At 37.3% G+C, this 23318-nt stretch overlaps 1 protein-coding gene across 2 annotated transcripts in view; it reads right to left on the bottom strand.

Annotated features, from left to right (window-relative positions):
* Window positions 1–810: 810 nt before the first annotated feature.
* RFX6 (regulatory factor X6) overlaps window positions 811–23318 on the bottom strand; it is a 36171-nt gene continuing 13663 nt past the window's right edge. For both annotated transcript variants that reach the window (XM_086745216.1, XM_086745217.1), the window contains exons 6-19: window positions 22884–22911; window positions 18907–19014; window positions 16413–16490; window positions 16207–16320; window positions 14136–14185; window positions 13181–13340; window positions 10682–10826; window positions 9302–9411; window positions 7146–7263; window positions 5937–6059; window positions 4360–4569; window positions 3316–3825; window positions 2139–2357; window positions 811–977 (exon numbers count right to left, since the gene is read on the bottom strand). In XM_086745216.1, coding sequence (XP_086601342.1) covers window positions 811–977; window positions 2139–2357; window positions 3316–3825; window positions 4360–4569; window positions 5937–6059; window positions 7146–7263; window positions 9302–9411; window positions 10682–10826; window positions 13181–13340; window positions 14136–14185; window positions 16207–16320; window positions 16413–16490; window positions 18907–19014; window positions 22884–22911 — 2140 coding nt within the window. The remainder of the gene's footprint in view (window positions 978–2138; window positions 2358–3315; window positions 3826–4359; window positions 4570–5936; window positions 6060–7145; window positions 7264–9301; window positions 9412–10681; window positions 10827–13180; window positions 13341–14135; window positions 14186–16206; window positions 16321–16412; window positions 16491–18906; window positions 19015–22883; window positions 22912–23318) is intronic.

The following is a 23318-nucleotide window of genomic DNA, read 5'->3' as shown; positions in this document are numbered from 1 at the left end:
CTACCAGTAGAAATTTTGGGCTCATACCACAAGTAATTTTGAAATCTTGTGACATTTTGTGGCACAGTTTCATTTGTTTCAGTTATCCAGCTACAGTAGCAGGCTACTGCAATTATTTAGCTTATGATATTTACATGTTTTGTTGGTTTTATTTTAAGAGAAAGTGGTTCATTTGAAAAGAAAAAAAATCCTCGTAGTATGTTTTATTTATTTCCTGAGGACTTTCACTTACACAAGTAGGCACTAAACATTTGAAATTTACTTTCCAGAGCACAACAGTAAAAAACTTAAGAATTTGGCTTAGTTTCATTTAAAACAGTAAAAATTGACCTTGTAAACATTTCCACAGGAGGTAGGATACATACATTTGACAATCTGCCAAACAAGAGAAAGTAAACAGTTACTCTGTGATCCTAATAAATAATGAGCAACACAGGTATTAAATAAACATTTTTATACAAAAAGATGAAAGACTAAAATAGCATTTTTAATAAATTAGTAATAGATGTAATAATTTTTTTTACAACTCAGCCTTGCTTGCAAGACTTACTGGCTCACACTGAATTTCTTCTCACCCTGAATTTCTGACTGAAAAGCTGTTATGGTGAGAACAATCCTGAGTGATTCACAAGCAGGACCCAATCTGAATATAGCTATTTTTTGGTGGGGAGGGCTACTAATATCTCTAAAATCGTTCCTTTAACACCTCTATATAACACTTTTCTCTTCCACCAGCTTGAAGGGGATCGTCATTGTAGCCTTAATGTCTGAATTTGGAAAGTAAGCTTAAGGCACTATGTGTCTTCCAGTTCAAGTTCCTCCAGCAGCTGCTCCCATGAAGACAGTGTTGATTGGTGGTAAAGATGACACCATATCTCTGCTTGGAGGGCCATGAGACTCCAGATTTTCCTGAGAAGGGAACTGACCAGATGTTCCATACATACACTGGGAAGAAGATGTGGTTTGCATGTTTGAAGCTGTGGGGAAAAAAAAAGGTTACCATCATTGCAAGTTTTCTATCTATTTAATTTAACAAAAACCACAATACAGTTTCATCTGATGGAAACTCTTATCTACCAGACACACCATCTGAAGAACAGAAATGTCGACATTCTGTACTTCACTCAATTCACCTATACTTCTGTAACTTTTCTTCAGTAATTCCTCATGTCATCAGGGAACAGATCAAAACCCATGTATAAATGAACTCTGCTAAAAATCCAGTTACGGGCCTGAAGTTTATGGCTTGCATATGAGCCCTTCTATGAAAATTGTGCCAAGTTATTTATGTGCACTGTTCTCATCTTTCTGTATCTTGCACCATTCAGGTCCATATTCACTGGTGGTACCACTGCTACCACCTGGCACATATCAACATAGAATACAGAAGATACTTGATGGGCACAGTGTGGTGCTGGGTGTCTTCACCCCTGTTTAGCATCCTTTAAAGAACTGAGCACCAAATTCTTGCAAAGCCTTAATGAGGCAAGTAATGTCTGATCTTCTGTGCAAGGTTAATAGGTAAGTAGTAGGAAGAGGTAATCTTGTGGAGAAACAGTGTCCTAGTTTATATCTTCCATGCAACCCTTTTTGGAATGAGAGTCAAAACTCAGCTGACATTTATCTAATGTATATAACAAAACAAACCCTTTGGGGTTAGGTAGTTTCACTTAAAATGCACTATCAGTAGGAGCTTTGCCTAATACACACAGTTGTTGAAGCATAGGACAGGAAGGGACTATAGCACAGGAAGTACATTTCTAGACATCCCTGACCCAGAGTTCATTTGATCTCTTTGACAGTGAGGATCCTTAAGAGCCCTTAGAAGAGCCCAGTCCATTACTAGCTCACTTAATAGTTAGAAAGTGTTTCCTAACATGGATTTTTCTGCAATTCAGGCCAGTCATTCCACTCCTCACGGACAATGGATCATAGTCCTCCTTATGGAAGCAAAAAGTTATTAAATCCATGGTCCCACAATTTTAAGGAAAACACATCTTATGATACATCCTAGGTACTGAGCTATTTTATCTTTATATTGCATCTCATACTATATATGTGAGCTACAGTTTAATACTCAGCACTTGTTAGGATGCTAAAAAGTTCATAGCTCTTCCTCAGTCATTGGCTATACTTACACATAGGAGTTCGACAGACAATTGAAGGTGAGGACTCTGTGTAGTATGAGCCTGTTTGTTTTCTTCCGCTGTCATCCAAGATATTCAATGGATCATGTATATCATTGTATGATGGCAACGATCGAATGCTGCTTACACTGCTGATTACAGAAACATGTTGATCCACCATCGTTCCAAGTCTGTGAGATTCTGGATAATTTATATTGTTTCCATAGAATCCTATTGATAGGAGATTGGAAAAAAGAAGAGTGAAACAACTGTTGAAGAGACAGGGTAGAGTAGGAGCCTTTGATAACCTGAGACAAAAGGTAATTGTTAGCGGCTGAGTCTCTTGAGAATAAGATTATCTGTGTACACATACAGCCTAGTAACATTAGTAACATGCAGTGAATGACTCAAAAGAGGGGTCTTCAGTACAGAATTGCCATTCCATTCTAAGTTCAGAATCAAACAGTAGCCTACAACCAGTGACCATAAGAGACACCAAGGGGACTCCTATCCACAGTTCAGTGCTTCCTTCTGAAGCTCACAATCAAGTAAAGTATACCTGGAAAGAAAATCTGCATGGTAATACACACTTACTACATATACAAATCCATACAAAAGCAGCATTTCCACTGTGTCTTTCCTTCAGAAAAATGAAGTGGTTTTGCTGACTATATCTCTGAAGTAGACTGTAGCAATAACTTTATGTTTGAAGTATGAGAAATATTAAGGCCAAAGTCTCAAACTAATGCTAACACACATTTTTTACTTTCTTTCATCATCATGACCCTGTGACTAGAATGGTCCATTATGCTGATTCCAGAAGTAAGCTATCTTACGCCTCCTTTATTTTGTAGTAGATGTTTAGGGGGCTTTTCAAGAGATTGTTAAATCACAAGGTCATCTTGGTTTTGCTTCCTTTGGGCAAGACATGGTGATGGTACCAAAGGAAGGTTAGCATAGGTGCAGCAGACGCATTTGAGGTCACCTGAGGATTCACCAGAGGAAAATAAATCCCGAAGTAGCTTGTTAAGCTGCTTTATAATCTCTGTGTGTCATCAGAAAAGTGGAAAACAGGAAGGTATAAATAGCTGAAAAACATCTTCCATAGAAAAAAAAACATAGAAAAAAAAGTGGTTTATTCTAGCAACGAAAGAGAAATAGGAGGGAAAAGAAACTAATATATTAATACCGTTGGAAGCATTAGCAGGATACGTTGCTCCTGGGCATGTAGACACTGAGTTGCTTAAGAAATTGAAGCTCCCAGTATTCAGAAACTGAATATTGTGTGTGTCCTGAGACATGGATGAGGGACCATAGCTGGAAGGGGATCTGGCATTGTATGGAGACACAGCACAACTGTTGCTGAAGTAGTCTCTGGAGAACTGCTGTTCACTCAAGGCATTGAATCGGCTGTGCTCTGCTCTGTGGTGGTAAACTCCTGAAGTGGAATGGGTCTGAGTTCTGAACATGGCCTGGTAATTGGAATTGTTTCCATAGTAATTCTGATTAGTCTGTGACAAAGTCTGATAAAAGGGTTCTGAGTAGGAAGAGCACTGTGAATGTGTGGATAACACTGGACCTGCACTTGGAGGTCTTACAGCCATTGGCCCCTGGTTAATAACGCTTCCTCGGCTGATCATGGCTGGTGAGATGGGTGGCGTCATCAGATGACCAGTGCTTTGAGACAGCTCCATCTGACCTGGAATAAATAAGCATTACCCGTAATTAGCGTTCATACTGCAGTACTGCTGAATAATGAGGATCTGTTAAGACACTAACCCTCTACTGAAGTTTACATTACCATTTGAAACCTTTACAGATTATATGAATTGGCCTCCACCTATACAACACATTCTTTAATCCATGGCTTCAGGCTATAAAGCTTCCCACTTCCATTGTCCAGCTTGGAAGCTGCCATGTCCAGTGGGAAATTCCAGCAGTTACAGCTTCATGTGCTCCAGGTATTACTCTTCATTCTCTCCTTCCAAGAACCTCACCAAGGCAAGAGGTATAGGATAGTTTTACCATTGTTCCAAGAGGATGTATTACCGGCAGGGTCCTACAATTGCCACCTTCTGTACATCATCGCAGAGGGTGAGCTCATTAAACATGATTTACTAGAGGTCTTTATACATGCGTATGGTCATTGCTTCTCCTACAGTAATGTGTTACTGTAGACTGAAAGACTAATAAGCAAATAACAGCAGGAGAAACAAGAAGAACAGATACATACCCGCCAGCTGCATATTCTCACTGTCTCCTGTGGCGAAGGAGTTCAGGCCAGAAGGTACACTGCTGGGCTGGCTAGCTGACAAGGACGCATAGGTTTGCTCTGCTAGACACTCATTTTTTACTGAAGTGTCACTGGGCAGAGGAGCAGCTTTGTTACGATTTGCTAGGAAGCAAGAGCTTGGTGATGCGGTAAAGGTGGCTTTACTTGCATCTGGAAGAGTAAGGGAAAACTCTTGGTGGCTGTTATGTATACTCATTGCACATAAATTCACCACTAGTATATAGCCAGCATATGAGTTTTCTGATTTGTTCGCGGTTTTGGTTGCTTATTGTTCCATATTTTGCATGTAGCCCATGCATACAAAAATTGCTCTAGTCTTGATCTTCCCAGTGGAACTGTTTGGATCATATTCCCTGACCAATGATCTACATCGGAGAGTATCAGCTCCTTATTGAAGCCATCATAGTGAGGGTATAATTCAGATTTATTCCCTTGAAATAAATGTCAGCAATGAAGCAATTGCACTCAAAGTGAATCAGTCTTAAGAAACTTCATCCTAAAGAATTAACAGTGGGAACTGTAAAATGCTTGAACTCTATTTTCATACTGATATCTAGAGAAAAGCATTTGTTATGCTCAGTAGTTCTTCAGTTTTTTGCAGACTATTGATAAAGTCAGTGGAAACCATGACTTTCCCTTATGGTTTCAAGTACTTCACCTAAGTATCCAAGGATAAGGCAACAACTACATAGGACAAGTATTCTTCCTGAAGGTTGAATTAAAAGAAAAAGTGCAGCGTCTACTGTCAGACAAATTCTATGCAAGTTAATTGCAGTAAAGTGCAGATTTAGGGTAACAACAACCTAAAAGTTAAAGACTGATTGCTGGTGCTAATGTTAATAAAAAATAATTCAGCAGAACTCAGTTGAGTTGCACTGGATTTTTAGGGATTAGCTTGGACTTGATTTGATCCAAATCAATCTTCATTCTTTTTATAGCAAAGGACCTGAAGCATATGACTTCAACCTGTCTAACCGTGAAGAAGCCTGGTAGATGGAAAATGTCAAGGATACTGTTTTAAATTCATTTTGTTTCTCTTCCACATAGTAGTACTTCAGCCAGATGCTCAATAGAGTTCTAAACTTATGTTCCAACCTTGCAGGGGTATTTGCATTTTGGTAACATTTAATACATTCCTAGTTCAAGCTGTAATCCCATATTTAAGCTTTGGCAGGAAAACTGGGTTAGGAATTTCAGCCCTTTCTGCTACTTATACCTCTTTTCACACTTCAGCTTGTGGCTCTTCAGATGTACCTACCAGTGTTTGTTGCATCTAAGATCATTTCAGTGACCCAGTGTATTCACATTCCCATAAAATGTTATTAAGTGAACTATGGCAGGAAGATGGGAATGAATTGCTGAGTGAATGGTCACAAGCTTTCCAGGTGATTTTGACAGTGTTGGATACAACTACACCTTCAAGAGAAGACAGTAAGCCTGCTGCTGTTTAAAGTTGAACAAGTATGTCCATTTCTAAAAATACATGAGTACGTTGAAAAGAACCAAGCTCTAGTTACCTAAATTCTTCATGTATTTGTCCAGTAGATTCTGGAGTTCTTGCTCTTTGTCATTGTTGAACTGTGTCTCCATGGCAAGCAGGATGTACTCATCTAGTAGCATGCGGATCAAATGAAAAGAACCTTTTGGAGGAGAAAGAGAGAGAGTAGCTGAGTTATCTTTGTGACCATCTCTCACCACTCTACAAGAAGCAAGTGAAACAAACAAATAATTGTGGACTTTAAATGACCTGGCAAGACCAACAAGGAATAGTGCCTAACTTCTAGCTCTAATCTCTCTTTGCACTGGCCCACCTAGCTCAATTGTTTACTGTCCTGTAGGCTATTTGACCACTAATTACATCAAAGAAAAATACTGATGAAAGTGAGACATGCTTTATACTTGAAGAGGGCACACAGTGGAGCTAGATAAGGCCAAAGTCTGCTAGAATGCCTCTGCTCTATTTCTGTTTGCCTTGTGCTAAATAACCAGACAATAACTGGTGAAGTCTTTGACCTTATTTCAAGGATATATCACATTAAAAACGTGTGTCTCCTTATAGCCACTTTGAATATCCTCTGAATTTTAGATAACAATGTACATGCAACTAAATTTAGGAAATTATGTGCTAGATTTAAATTGAGTATCACTTGCTTTACCATCTTCTATTTTATAAAAGGTTCTTTCTGAGAGTCTCCCAAAATGTAAACATTTCTAAAGATGGACATGTGAACCTTAATTTTCAAAAGCCACAAACATTGTTGAATTGACTGTCTGTTGATCCCAGAATTAAATGAGTTGTGATCTGCTGAATTCCTTTTGCTCTTGTGAAAACATACTATGCACATTAACTTCTGTATAGCAGTAATTTTTTACCAAACTGATCCACATGTAAAACTAATAATTTAAATCTTCTGTTTCCTATAGTGAGACATGCAGTTACACTTCCATTATCATATCAAAACAAACACAGCTTCTAGCTCTTAAATGGCAAAGCAGTATCAAACAGCAATTCAAAATAAAAATACCTTTGAAAAATGAATATGTGACACAGGTCAGCAACAAAATATTGCTAGTATTTACTGTGAAATATTAGTTTAAAAATCAAGTTACACAGCATTTGTGGCTTTGATCAAAGAATCTTTAGTCTAGGACAGGCTCCTCTGCTGAGGAAATGGTGGAAATCTCGTAAGTGCTAGCATGTATGTACAAAATAAGAGCCCAGGTACCAAAACTTGACGCATTGTTTAGAGTTAGGTTATGCATCACTCGAGCACCGAAAAAACTCCATTTGAGAAGGAAGTCTTGAGCTCTCTTCTTTAAGGACCTCCCATTTTGCTTGCTTGCCTGAAAGAGAATAGTAAAATGCTGTTAAGTATGTTAACTGGCTTTCTGCACACCAGAGAAAGGAAAGGAGAACTGAATATGCTTGAGAGTTCAAGCAGTCCTTGACAGAGTGGATCAAACTGCCTTATTCAAACTGTCTTCATAATGTGCGTGCTAAAGTGATAAAGAATCACTTTTTCACTCTTTTCAGTGAAACCAGAGTAGAGCTCTGACAACGTTAGGTAAAGCAAATCGCTTACTGCTTGAGCTCTGCTGTGTCCTGAAGGTATATAAATCAGCTCATATGCTAGTATTAAAGGTGCCGTATTTATACAGCAGAATTTATATTCTGTAAATATACAGGTGTACAGGGCAGAAGGAAAAAACCACCCACCCTCTGGCACTATGTTATTCCACATAAACAGGGAACAGAAATTAGTCTTTGTACTTTAATATAATATGCATAATAACTGGTCAGGCTTTGTCTTACAAAATGGTATGCTTACTATTGTAACATTGAAGCTTTTAATGCTGCTCATTTCGTACTGTCACTTTGCTCTGGCAGTGATTTTTTTTGTGTGGTAATGTATACCCTGTTGCTTTCTCAAACAGCAAGCAGAAAGAAGCTCTTGTGTGAGTTTGACACTAACCTAACCACACTTTAGCATGAACAGAAGGCAGACAGAAATGGAAGGATTACATGTTCTGTAAATTATTAGCTTCTGCTTAGTTGACCTAGTTGCATATCAGGACTTGTAGGTATTTCTTACCCCTAACTACAGGAAAACAATGCTAAGAACCATACCTGTTAACTTTAATAATACAGTATCACAGAGTAGATGCTGAATGGGAGGGTGCTTCGTCTTTTCTGCCTGGCTTGTTTACAAAGTATTGTCTTCTGAAATTGTGGAATCAATTTTAGACCATAATTATTCAGTTCTAAAATAAGTTGTGATTGTTCAGCTTCAGTGGGAGTTTTGTGTCTCAGTAAGTGTGTATGAGGACTTGCTTTGGCTCTGCTGCCCTGAATTGTCCAAAGCTCCTCACTGTCCTGCTCACATACGACAGTAGATTTTAGGAAACTCAGAGTGTTTTAAAAAGAAGAAATTACCACTGTCTCCATTGAAATCCAGGAAAATAGTTAAAGAAAGGAAAAATTATATCCCCATGGTTATTCTGTAAGTGGCAGTCACTTTTCTGCAACACGTTAAAATCTAACTGCAGTATCTCCTCATCTTACATTGATTCATATCAAGATGCCCCCTACAATGATGGATAACGTATTGCATTTCTGGAGAGAACACGACCTGATGAGAAGACAAGTGTCTAGCTACTAGCAAGCAATGTGTAATGTTTTATTCTGCTAGTTTACATTCATTAGAATCACGAATTGGGTAATTAGCTGTTACTTGAGCTATAACTCAGAACAATTATTTTATTCTGAACTATAGTGTAATTATTCTTGTACAATGACATGCATATATAATTCTTATAATTATAAAGTAAAAAAAAAATCATCCCATCAAAACCATCAATTACTGGGTAAAGTACCTTAAAAAGCTACAAAACTCTATCTTCCACCCTGGTATGTAGAAATCCTTCTACAAGCTAGTTACTTCTGAATCTATTTGCTACATTAACTTATGCCACATACAGTACCATCTCAATACTGTGAAAGAAAGAATTGCTTCTCTAAGGAACAACTTTTGTTCACCTTACTCACTGTGCAATACCCCTGCGATTCTGCATGCACAGTTAAGATGGATGGGTTTCTTTCATGTACAGTTTATGACAGTGCTGACTGTAATGTTTTAGTTAAAATAATTCTTAGTTTGTCACACATGTAAGACCGTTTGACAGCACTCAACATGATTAATTAGAACTAATCACACTGGAACCTTTCACACCAAATGAAGAACACCTCTGTTAAAACAAGGAGATGGGAGCAGAGATGAGAATCCCACGTGGGAAACAAATGGGACTGCGTAAGTAAGTGACTGTGTAAGGAGTAAGGAGAGCAGGATTTGGTCTTGAGTCAGGCAGAACATTTGAAAGGTACCTTGATAACCCTTTGCTCAACCACAGTATCCAACCATTCAATAAATGATTCCACAGTGGCATTCTTCTTTAGGAGGTCCTTCAGTTCTTGGAACACTGTAATAGAGTCATCTACCATGTAAAAAGGAGAACATATCATTGCACGCTATTCTGAACATGAGAAAAAGCCACTCACCAGCCATATGACAATATTGTAGCATGGAAAGGAAAAGTAAAGAATTAGAGCAGTGAAGAAATTAGCAATTCCCCAGCAAAGCAAGCAGACACACATCCATCACATATATATATATTAATTACTTAAGCATTACAGCAATACAGATTGTAAGACAATGAGGTTCTACAAGAAAATAACAGTTAAAAAAATTTCTTATATTTTCCATTCATTTTAAGATTCAGCCTTGAAAACCTTTCTATTACTAAATTTAGTAGTAAAGCTTTGTCTGTAATGTGGCAGATTTGTATACTGTTTTAGGTTTCCCTTATATTTTACAAGTTTTTTACAATATAATGTAAAACCAATTTCTCCAATTCCCATTTTGAAAAAGTGTCTGAATGACCAGTAATTTATCTTCTCCTTTTCTTTTTTTAACTGGAGTGAAAAAAAGACAAAGAACAAAATAGAAAACAATTACACAAAAAGTAGGAAATGGGCAACTCAAATGAAAATGCAAATAGGATTGTGAACCATTAAAGAAGCCAAACTTTCATGATCAAAGTAACAATATTTAGAAGACAATACATTGCTATTGCTCTCCTTTCAGCTCTCCAAACTCTGATCAATGCAATTCCTATGACAAAAGTTGTCTTTTTAATAGAGAAAATAGCTATGTCTTTTTTCAACAAGTATGTATATCAAAATCAAAACCCTCAAAATTTGTACTTCACTGTATTTTGTGTATGAAAATAGTTGTTACACTTTATACAAAATAATGTATATTTTCAAAGATCAACTTTCAGCAAAAAAAAAAATCTATTCATACCAAAAAAAAGTAACTTAGCTCAAACATCAATTACATTAAGTCATAATGATATGGAATTTTTGAGACATCTTTCAAGAATTGATCTGTGCTAACACCCTCATATGATTAGGACAAAATTTGAAAAGACATTTTATTACACTCAGCAACTGACATGTAATTGATTTTTTTTGGCAACTCTTTAAAGTCATCTAGCTGGGATGACTTCCCAGTGCAAGCTTCTGTTCTTGTAGAACATGCTAGGGCAACCAATTGATTTTCTTAAAGCTACTGAAATTAACACTGAGCTAGACTAGAGAATGCAGTGTCTACATGTGCCTTTTCTCAGACCAAGTAGACTGGTGTAGCACGGAATGAAAGAGTGAATTACTTTTAATGACACAAATATATCACCATGGACTTACATTCACTGTAGACCTCCCCATCAGAGTCTGTGCTCCCTGAGATTGTAAGGAATGCCTGAGAACCAATACTATTCAAATCAACTTTTTCAATATCTGACACCATGGAATTCACCACATGCTGATCAAAAAGGGCTGGCCGAGCAATCTGCAAAAGAAGGCGAGGTAAAATGCTGAGACTCTGTCATGGTTTAACCTCAGCTTGCAACTAATCACTACACAGCCACTCACTCACTCCCCACCCCCTGGTGGGATGGGGGAGAGAATTGGAAGCGTAAAAGTAAGAAAATTCATTAGTTGAGATAAAATCAGTTTAATAATTAAAAAAAAAAAGGTAAGGAAAAGGGGGAAAAACTAATAGAAACAAACAACCCAAGAAAGATAAGTGATGCAAATGAAAAGAGGAAACACAAATCCCATTTCTAATAAGGGAAACAAGGAAGACCTGGGGAACTACAGGCCAGTCTCACCTCTGTGCCCAGCAAGATCACAGAACAGATCCTCCTGGAAACCTTGCTAAGGCACATAAGGAGGTGATTGGTGAGGTGGGCCCATGCAAACCTCATGAAGTTCAACAAGGCCAAGTGCAAAGTCTTGCACAAGGATCAGGTCAATCCCAAGCACAAATAAAGGCTGGGCAGAGGATGGGTTGAGAGCAGCCCTGAGGAGGACTTGGGAGTGATGGTGGACAAGAAACTCAGCATGAGCCAGCAATGTGTACTTACAGCCCAGAAAGCCAACTGCATCCTGGGCTGCATCAGAAGAAGTGTAATCAGCAGATTGAGGCAGGTGATTCTGCCCCTCTACTCTGCTCTCCAGCAGCTGTGTCCAGCTCTAGTACCCCCAACATAAGAAGGACATAGACTTGTTGGAGAAGGTCCAGAGGAGGGCCACAAAGATGATCAGAGGGTTGGAGCACCTCTCCTATGAGGACAGGCTAAGAGAGTTGGGGCTGTTCAGCCTGGAGAAGAGGAGGCTCCGGGGAGACCTTATAGCGGCCACTCAGTACCTAAAGGGGGCTTATAGGAAAGATGGGGAGAAACTCTCTAGCAGGGCCTGTTGTGATAGGATAAAGGGTAATGGTTTTAAAATAGAACGAGGTAGACTCAGACTAGATACAAGGAAAAAAAATTTACAATGAATGTGGTAGAACACTGGAACAGGTTGCCCAGAGAGGTGGTGGATGCCCCATCCCTGGAAACGTTCAAGCCCAGGTTGGATGGCACTCTGAGCAACCTGATCTGGTTGAAGATGTCCCTGCTCCTTGCAGGGGGGTTGGACTAGATGGCCTTTAAAGGTCCCTTCCAACCCAAACTATTCTATAATTCTATGAAAAACAACTACTCATTGCCAATCGACCGATGTCCAGACAGTTCCAAGCAGTGCCCCACCCCGCCAAACTCCCCCCTAGTTTTATTGCTGAGTATGATGTCATATGGTATGGAATATCTCTTTGGTCTGTTGATGTCAGCTATCCCAACTGTGTCCCCTACCATCCTTTTGTGCACTTCCAACCTACTCGCTGGCAGGGCAGTGTGAGAAGCAGAAAAGGCCTTGACTCTGTGTAGTCACTGTTCAGCAATAACTAAAACATTCCTGCATTATCAACCCTGTTTCCAGCACAAATTCAAAACATACCCCCATACTAGGTATTATGAAGAAAATTAACTCTATCCCAGTCAAAACCAGCACAGACCCACACTTGGGGATCACTGAAGTAACTCCTCAGAGAAGAATCATACTCTGTTCAATTTTTTTATCGCGGCTGGGTTTTTTGTAGATCAGATGAGACAATGTTTCATTCCATTAGACTTCTAATGCTCTTCTGATGCGCCTTCCTATCAGGTCATCTTTACGATGTCACCCATGTGCTACTTCTGTCTTAATATTTGTGAAAAAGGAAATTAAGTCAAGATGAATATATGGTGCATCTACAGTTATTCATGAGCACTACCACCTCAAAACCCAAAATGTTAGCAATTAAGTTCCCTAAAAGGCATTGTATCCTTTTGATAATCTAACAAACCATCACATGGAGGTGCCCCCTAATTGCAGCTACCTGTATTGTGCCAACACAGCCTTGGAGCCCTCAGCTACTTGTCACTCACATGTTCTCCTTTCAGTCAAAACTCAAAAAGAAATAAGCTCACTAAAGGACATCATGGACAAGACAGTGAACCTTTGCTAGGTTCACCTGATATTTTCCAATTTGGAACTGAAACAAATACCCGTATATTCCACTTCATTATTTGATTGCCACAAGTTCCCATAATAGTAGTTCATTATAACCATGGTCTTTTCTCTCTTTTCTACTCCAAAAGTTTGAAGTTTTGGTCAGATCTATTTATGGCCACTTCCTTCTCAGATGGCTAAAATTACAAGATTTAAGTCTTCCATGGCTGAAGTTGAACTTTGAAAAAACAATGCATTATATCTGATAGCCAGCAAGGTACACTGAATCTAATTTACTTTTTTTTTTATATGTAGTCTTATTCTGTTTACCTGGGCTAGGTGCAGGAATGAAGTCTGTCGTTTCAGGGAAGAAACAAATCTTCGTGCAATTGGCAGTTTCTTATCTGTCAGGTTTTCTGGTAGGTTTTCCAAAGAGGAAACAACCCACTGTTCCCAGTTTTTTGCAAAATTTCTTATATCTGCCAGTAAACTATAGGAAAAAAAACATGTTTTAGAGAAACATCAGTAAAAAAATGTCTTGCAATAGTTTAAATAATTTGGTTTCATCTATGATTGATAGACTCCTGGACATACCCATGAATTACATCTCAGGTCTCACTAAAAGGAAAAAGGAAATGGCCAATCATCAAAAGGCTAGAATTGACTATATGTTGATCTATGCCTCCTCTGAGAAAAATGGTAAGCCCTCTGCCAATTGAAATAGGTTGAAAAACACTAGCTTTAAGAATAAACCATAAGAAATCCAAAAAACATTAGAGATATCTGAAGCTAAAGGCCTTAGTCAGACTCAAAATCCCAAACAAGATGCCCTTCAAGGGAAGGGAAAAACAAGAAGATTCAAAGCTAACTTATAATAATCCTCTTATTAATGTCTCATTGAGAAAATGCTTAGATATTATGGTCATGCATAGGATATAAACCTGAGAAGTATTACCAAAAAAAAAAGGTAAAAAATATTTTTCCTTAAACAACACAAGTACATTTGTTTCTTTTTTGATCTTCTAGGGTTTTAATGTAGAAGAAATCTATTTCAAAAGATTCAACAAGCCAGTGAAGTGGAACATTAAAAGACTATGTAACATTTTAAGGCTGTTCTATAGCTGTCCTTGGAGCTGACAGTGTTTTGCCATACATACTCTACTGTTCCAAAAAATAAGCATAAATCTTGTGAGAAAATTTCTCAAGGATACAGAATTTCTGCTTTTTACCTGGAATATGCCTAAAAAGCCGAATGTAGCATTATTATTAAGTGTCAAACACCTACCTTTCTGGCATTTCTTGCATTGTGGCAGGGATGAGTACATCTGTAAGAACCTTCAAAAAGGTAACAGAAAATTATATCAAGCTTCCATCGGCCATTTATTCATTCATGTCTGTCTTGTCTACTTAGATTGCAAAGTGATAAGGACAGGAAATTTATACAGAATAAAGCGATTCAACCTATTGTCCAGATATTTATATACCTAGATTTCTCCCATCACTACTCAATAGGAACATATGAGGTATTTATATACCTAGGTAGCTCCCATTCTCAATGTATGCCAGCATGCCAGTAAAAGAAGAAAGTTCTATCACTCACGTCTTACAGTAAGTAAATCTGTAGAAATGAGATGTTGATGTAGAAATGAAATGTCTTTTCTAGCATCACTGTGAGTCTCAGTAAAGAAGATAATCAAGCATCTTCCAAGTCCTCAAGTGCTATTATCCACTTGACTCTTCTTTCTGCCATACTGCATGTGGCACTGAAGGTGTCCAGAGTTTAGAACAAATCCCCTATAGCTAAGTGTGGCGTGGAACTCTTTTGCCAAAAAAAACCCTGTTCTGTCTGGCGTGCTTTCTAAGGAATGTTATTAGAGAGGGCAAAGCTGTTAGCCTATATCCCAAAAATCTGTTTCCAGTACTGATGTAAATGGTTCGATAACAATGCAATGGAATTCCTCCTTCTTTCTGGCAGCTGTGCTGTCAAGACTATCTAACATGATTATAAGTGAGAAATGGTGAGAGACAAAGGAGAGACACAATAGTAAATTCATGAACTTTTGAGAAATTCTGCCTTATTCAATTTCTAGTTTACTGCTCCTGTAATACTCCAAGTTAATATTGGATCTATTGGGACAGAATGTTTAGAGCAGGAAAAAACTCATAAACTCAAGGTACAATATAACCTCTACAAACAAATGAGGCTTAATGGTTCATCTCCAGGGTAGTAATTATGATCTTTGATGCTAATCACCTTTACCTCACTCTGCTAGCTAAAACACTTCTTACTTTACAGCTTGATATGCTTCTATGAAATATATATTTTCATCTTTTCTGGATTTTTTCCCACACTTCTGTACTGTAAAGAATGACAAATGACAATAAGGCACTGAGTGCTAAACAGCCCTAAGTCTCTTGCTTTGACTGTTTGCTGCTTACTATTAACGCCAATAGTTACTTCTTCCCATTGTCACTGTGAAATGTGTTAGAGAGAGAATGACAATCCTTTTCTATTTATACGGCTTGTCCTATCAGAGGAACTTAAAGTACTTTGCAACTGTTAATTAATGATCCTGTCTGATCTTCCAAATTAAAAACTCAGGAAACTTTAGTAGCATTACTTACTTTATTTTTTCCTCTGTGTTCTATCACTTAATCCTGACCTTACAACATTCAATAGTTTCACCTAGTTTCAACTATTTGTGCAATCATGCTGCGAACTAGATCAAAGAACACATATGGCACAAAAATTCTGCAAAACAAATGTTCTTTAGATATTTTTTTTTTAAAACCCCAACCAGTTCAGAGTGCAGCAGTTTTGCTGGTACATCTAGCAGCATAGGAACAGAAACGAAGGCAGGAGAGGCAAGAATATCCTAACCTAGAATTATTCTAGCTCTGTAACATGAAACCATGGCCTGACACAACCTGTGAGTAGCAGATTCACATGTAGGAATCACCTACTGATCTGCCACAGACTCTCTTTGCTGGTAGAAACTGCAAAAATCTTTCAAGTAAAAACAAGGCTTTGGTTTTCATCCAGGCTTAACTTGTTAGCCTTGTCAGAGAAGCATAGAAGCATTTCTTTTAGCTATACTCAAGCAAGGAGGTCAGGATTTCACTGTTGGTGTGCTGCCTGCAGTCACACATTAAGTATGCAGCAGAGCTGAGACCGGAGTTCAGCTCTTACATGTGTCAGTATTATGTTACTGCTTTCAACGGAATCCTTGCTGATTTACACAGTAAGAGACAGAAAGCAGTCATAGCATCCTGTTATTCTAATATCAATGCTGTTGTTACACAAGCAAAAGCTTTAACATGGTTAGATTATCCATGTAGCTAAATGCTCAACTTACCTTATACAGTATTGAGTCACAGACACAGAAGATATCAATGATGATGGGATTTTCAAGTAGAGGAAGAAGATGGTCAGGCATTCCTTGCCAAAAATGTAGTAAAAAATGCTGAATCTGAAGGAGTAGGAGTAGATTCATGGACATAAATAATGCTTTCATGGCTCCCTGTGCATATATACCAAGAATGTGTGTTCAAACAACCTTACCTCTTCAAAGTTCCCATTAATTGCATTGTCAAGGACACACTGACAGTGTGTTTTGTACATCATGATAAGAGTATCTACCTATTTTGGAAGAAAAAAAGATTAAACAGAGTTTCTTAGCTCTCTCCTTTACTGCTATAGTGATCTAGGTTTCTGCTTTCTGTAGCTAGTATTTAAATATAGAATATAAACTGTATTACAATATGTATTTACAAATAGGCAGTCTGTATATCCAGAAGTGACGAGGAGGTCACTCTTCTCTAGTTTTTCTTGACATCTTTAAGTCTCAATGCCGTTGTCAGAAATGTAGCATCTGAATCTGCATGCACTCTGAAAATGTGGATATCAAAGCAAGGCAATAACTAGATTAGCCAGGCAGATGGTAAAGTAAATTCACCTTTCTGAAGCTAAGATTAATCCCAAAGAGTAGTGCAAGTTAATCATTAGGCTACTATAGGCGTCTATGAGTGTTCTGAAACATCATCTAGTTGGACAAATGAGAAAATAGCTGCCAGTCATTCAGTCAAAGTTTAATCACTGCCTTACACGAATTGAACTTTAAAAAGCAGAATTCCCTTTCATCTCATCAGGCTAATTTATCTGAGTGGAGTGTTCCTTTATTTTAATAACTGTGCAGAGGTAAAAAAATGGTAGTAAATTTTTAAATTTGTAGGAAATTATAAAACAAGAATTTTGTAAAGTATTTTAAGGAAAGAAAAATGCCAGCAAAACCATTTTTATGGTCCACAATCTCAGAAAGTTTGTTATAGCTTGTGAACTTCTCCAGCAAACCAATACCATGTTTTGAACAAATCTAGTACCACCTTATTTCAATACATTTAGCATACAGATTTCTTTGAAAGAAAGAGAAAGAACAGATTTCTGTTGACTTTCAGAGCTGCTTCTTTAACCATGTATCTTTGAAAAACAGTGGCAAAGGGTAAGATTCAAGAATATTTTAAAGAGGTTTTTTTTTGGAAGAGGTTGATGGAAGTTTAAAGTTTGGGTAAATTTTCTTCAGAAACATAAAATACAGAAATTATAACTGTATTTTAGTACAGAAAGCTACATTTATGAACTCTTCAGAGATTTCAGTTGCATGCAGTTTCTTAGGAGCTTAATGCAGGAGTCCTACTTCATGTGTGGGCTCCCTTCAATAGAGCACCTAAATATCTTCAGTTCAATAACCCTTGGTCAGATAAGCTGAAGGAGAGGAAAGACAGTAAGGAAAGGAAACAGAAAATAAGACAACAAGGAATGAGGAAAGAGCAGCAAAGGAAGAGAGAGAGGAAGACACACAGAATTTCATCTTTCTTCCCACAGTCTTCTCTTAACTCCATGAGTCTGTCCCCAGACAAAGTCACTCACAAAGCCCTGCTGGGCCCTCCCATCCTCTGGTCCTAACATCAGAGCAATTTCATGCTGCTGGCCAAAGAATGAAGAGAAAATGAATTGCATCTTTTTCTTCATTGTTGGAGTGGTAAAATTCAGTTTTGCTTGCACTGCTGTGTTGGGTCTGCAAAGAACCTCAAAGGCTCTTCAAATTTAAATGTTATGAGAATGCTGTATATATGGGAGATATCAATTTGCTGATGGACACTAGCAGCAGGTGATGCACACTGCTGATTACACCAGTACTTGGGATTTCTTTAGGAACTGAATGATTTCCAGCTAAGATGTCTGTACTATAAATCGCTCCTTTTGTTTAGCACCTCACAACAGAAATCCTAGGCTTCACTACTTCCATAGAAGTAGTCTTAAGAGGAAAAGGAAGGGCTTAAGATGAAGGGCTCATAAAACAAAAAGCTTTAAAGCAATGTATCTGAAGACAGCCACCATCATGACCCATACTGGAAGCTAAACTGGAGAGTTCACAATGTTTATCAAAAGGTTTCTAGCACAATTCAGGGATGTAGCAGCCTGTAACGTAACCAGAAACAACACAGATGTAACACACAGGCAAGCAAAGACATAAAATATATGCCAGCAATAATTCTAACTGAACAGTTACCCTTAGGATGAGTAATACTGAGCACTGATTTGACAAATAAGGTTTTACTAATTAAAAAAAAAATTATATGCTCAGATTTTCACAGTCTCTTTTCAAACAGTTAATGAAAGAGAGTAAATTTCATCTAACTATTTTTTGTGAATTATTTGTTCTGATCTAATCAGAACAAAATTTACCTTAAATCCAAAGGCATTTGGAATGAATACAACTCTCAGTTATTTGTTTGTTTTGCTCTCCTCATCTTACATACCATCACTTTGTAAAATACTAAGTCAGTTAATAGGTAAATAATTCAACCACCTTTCCAGTGGAAAGCCAGTTAATCGGTGTTAGTAAAGGTTTGCCCCCTCTATAAATCTGTCACCTCTGTTTGATTATGGACATTTCTGGCTCTTTCATGTCAATACCTCAAAGGCTAAGATATGAAGTAACATTCTGTGGCAATTTTTGATCTGTAAGTCAGAAGAGAAGTAGCTCACATTTTACCTTGTCTTTAGAAATGCATCCTTGAAGCAAAAGGTGTTGAGCACTTGGAAACTCTGGGAGAAGTGTTCCAGTTTTGGAACTCAGAGAATATTTACGAGTGAAACCACCCTGAAACAGAAAGGAAAAGAAACAGGAACATTTAAATAGCTGATAGAGATTCAACTGAAACCAACAATTCATGCTAAATGTTTATATTATTTCATAAGTGTCCCAAGGTTACAGAATATTTACATTCAGATAATTCTTCCAAAATATTGATGCTTATCCAAACCTGGATTCCAGCTCAGGAAGGTAATTAAATATGTGCCTAGATCTAAACTCCACCAAATACAGTTTTCAGATTCATGCAGCCTTTGAGCCACATTACTTCATGGAATCCTAGAAGCTTAGAATTTAATCTATGTTTAAAAGCTAAAGCAGAATACGGTCTGTTGCTCTCCTCTGCAGTATGGACTGTTACGTCCTCAGTAAGAGAGCAGAGATGTGACTGAAGGATGAAAGAACAAGTACCCTCACATGTGTGGATACTGACCATGAAACAATATATGGTAAATCAACCCTTGTTTAGACTTCTAACCTAATACTCCCATAAAATCTCATCTAGTCTACTTCTTATTCTTCATTAAAGTTGAGCAGTGACATTCTATAGTGATATGGTGTTCCTACGCTTAAATTAATAATGCATACAATATTATGCTTATTAAGCTCTCAAATAGTATCATTGAGATGAAATCCTCATCCTCAAGAGAAGCGATAAAATCTGTATTATGATTCTGTCCTTACTGATTGAACTGTACTTATTCTCACAGGATTGCGTTCAAACCTAAAGGTTATTTGGCTGACACCTTTTGTACCATTCTAGCCCACCCAGTCCTGGTATCAAGGCAGTGCACAGAGCCTTGAGCAGGTATTCTGCTTGTTCCTGTAGTAAATCCACTACTTCTGTGCAGATTCCCTTTGTACTAATGAATGGGATTTATGGTCATGCACTAGGCATTTGAATGGTACTTGAAGTGGCCTTTTCCTACCCCTTTGTATACAGTCAGATTTCACTGAAATGGGAATAGTAGATACATAACTTATCATGTAAAAGTGTGCAAAAGGAAGCATTTTCTTATATATGTTGACTCACCAATCAGGGGCTAGTTTCCAGTGAAATTCTCTCAAATACTGAATTCAGAAAACTATAGTTGTAACTGACTCATTCACCACACATATATCCCTATTTTTATAAGGTCATATGTCTGTCAAAACAGACAGCAAAAAATGAAAGCATACATTGTGTAAACACACTTTGTCTGTGCTATGTGCTATTCAAATACATATAAAGCTCTAAGTCAAAGAAATTATAGAAATTTAGAAACATTAGTACGTCTTCATGTCAATACTTTTGCAGTTTTATAATTGCCTTTCAGTACCAGAAGGTTTGGTTTTTTTAGTAACAGTAATCTCAATGATTTTATTATGCAATTACCCATGAAATATATTAAAAGCTTTGATTAAAAGAGATTAGTTCATTTAAAAGAAGGCAGTGATGGTGGTGGGAGGTTTAAGAGAAGATAATCCGCAATGTTTTTTACCTTGCTAATGGACTTATATGACTGTGCCTCAGTTCTAGACTTAATATTTTAACCCACTGCCACTTGCCCTTTCAATTTAATGCCATCTGTTTCTAATGGCCATTTAACATTAAGATAATGACAGTAATATTATCTGCCTAATTAACCATGCAAACTCTAATGGTGCACTAACTGGTTTAGATAAAAGAATTTGCTGATATCTCCCCCTACAGAGAGAATACTAGAAAATGTGATAAAACATACCAGAAGTAAACAGTGTCCCTGGCACTCAATAAGTGTTCATTCAAATGCCATTTACTCAGTATATTTAGACAATCAGTGCTTTAACATCTTTTCAATGTCTTTATGTTCCTACTGAGAATTACACCTTACGCAATCATTGTAAATCTTTCTGGAATACCTAATTGCATGTACTTTGAAGCAAATGAATAAGGATATATTATCTGTTCACTTTAATGGAAAGTACGTTGCAAAATTTTCAGTATGCTAACATTGTTAAAATCTAGTTTTGACCATGAAAGTAATTTTATTTTTTTTCTTTTAAGACTTGCCTAAGTAATCTCAGACAGCACAGAGACAGACAATCAAAAACTCATACTGACATGCCTTTTCTCCCTTATTTCCACCAACTCCTCTGTGATTCTTCTTCTGGGAGGACCAAGATATCGAACTTTGGGGCAGAAACAAGATAGGTTTATGGGACTGTCAGTTCCTGAACAGACTAGGAATGCTACATCAGAGATGGAAGTAAATGTGCATTCATTTATGCCAAGGGAACTAGAAATTTTCCATGCCAAAACTCTGAAAGAATGAATGCTGTAGTGGTGCTCATGAATCCAGCACTATCATTTTTTTTTTTTATAAGATAGCTGATTGTCTGAATGGGGAAAATGCAGCAGATCTAACCTATCTGAACCTCAGTAAAATACTTCATGTAGTGTCACCATAGGAAATTATTAGTTATGCTGATGAGCATGGGGATTAGTAAAAGAATGTAAAATGTTTAAGAAACTGACTCCAGATGAAATGCTAACAAGTTGTGTTGACAGGGAAACTACTGGGTTGAAAAGGGCTTGAAGTGAAGATTGTCAAAGATTAGACTTGGGGCTAATCTCATTGAATATATCATAGATTAAGTTGGCTGACATGAGCTAATGAAGTCATCAATAAAGAGGAAGACCAAGAGGTCATGTAGAAAGATCTGGATGGCTTTGAGACAGTGGCAATAAAGGGGATGAAAATCAATAGAGCAAAGCTACACTCTCAGGGACCAATAAGAATTTCTGCTATCACCTAGGAGTTGCTTATCTGGAAATGAAAAAGGAGAAAGATTTGCTGTGTATCACTTGATCACAGAGGGTATATTTAGTCTGGTAAATTAAATGGTGTCAGGAAACATTTCCAGGCAATACTGGCATTCTTCTGGCCCATGCCAACTAGCAGTTTCCCAAACAATTCCTAGTCATGCTTCAACAGTTACTGCATGCTAGGGATTTTTCTCCGTGGCAATGTGGCTGAGATGTGTCTATGTTGTTTTGTAGGTTCAGGAGTTTAATAATATGGATGCAGGCTACTCCATGCCAGTTGAATTCAGTGTCAAAGAACAATCCTGTAAGAAATCTTTAATCCTTAATGTACAATAATCCATAATTTTCTAGTATAAATATGACCAGAATGACAGTGACTATATCATAGTATACAGTAGTGAACATGTGGGCAAGTTTTGGTGGGGGTTTGGGGAGGAGGGGGAGACAAGCCAAAAACCAAATGCAGTTCCAGTGTTCATCAGAAGGAACATTTCCAATAGAAATTTGAGACATGTCATTCACAAGACTTTATGATTTTTTTCTATAAAGATATTCAAATCAGAGAAATACAGTGAAAGGCTATAAGGCTGATCAGAAGTGACTAAAAGCTGCTGCTTGTTCCATCTAGCAAGCAAAAGCAGCAAAAAGACATATCATAGGAAAAAGTCAGGAAGAGCAAAAAATAGAGAAAGACACACCTCATGAAGACATATAAAATTCAGTTTATTAAAAAAAAAATCTTTTGCCTTCCAATCAGACAAATGAGATACTGAAAAAGCCCTTCTGTAAAAGCAATGAACGCAAAAAATTTAGCTAGAGCTTGATCTTTTGCTTAAGAGGGTCTAGTATGAACCTCTGTATTTATGAGGAAGTGGATTGGAACAGGAACCCAAGAAGGTGCCTTCCAATCTTATTTTCCTTTGAATATTTAGAGGAGCAAATACTCAGCTTCATGAAAAAAAAGGTTATGTAGTCCAATCTTTAATGAAAAATATTGCTGTAATTTTCAAAGATATTAATGTGAAGAAAACTAAAGGTCACATAGTATTCGGATTATAACAGAAGTGAAAGGAAAGACTACAGCACTTACCTCATTCTTTAACTTGCTTCCAGAGAACCTTTGAAAATAAACACTTTTGATTATTTTTTCATAAGAAGAACATTTTTTTAGTTTGTGTATCTATATACACATATAAAATAGATATATAAAATAGATAAATTAGAAAAATGATCACATTTCTCCAAATGTAATTATAATAAAAATCATACTTTTTTCTTAAATTCTTCCATTGGTTTGCAAGTGCCTAAGCGTATCAGGAAAACCTCCTGATGTTTTCTAAAACATGAAGATTCAGATTATTGACCACACAATCAAGTATAAAACCCAGTTTCAGTTTTTTCTTCAGATCTTCACAACTTCACAAATATCGAAAGGGCAGCATATGTGCAAGTCCATAAGGTCTTTACCAGGAAATACATAAAGTTTTTGATAGAGCTGAGTAAATTTAGAGTAAAAAAAAAATGT

Source organism: Chlamydotis macqueenii, chromosome 3 (genome assembly GCF_036417535.1).
Source record: "Chlamydotis macqueenii isolate bChlMac1 chromosome 3, bChlMac1.mat, whole genome shotgun sequence".
NCBI classification, from domain to species: domain Eukaryota; kingdom Metazoa; phylum Chordata; class Aves; order Otidiformes; family Otididae; genus Chlamydotis; species Chlamydotis macqueenii.
The sequence above is the reverse complement of the archived record's forward strand: the minus strand, read 5'-3'. Positions and strand labels throughout refer to the sequence as shown.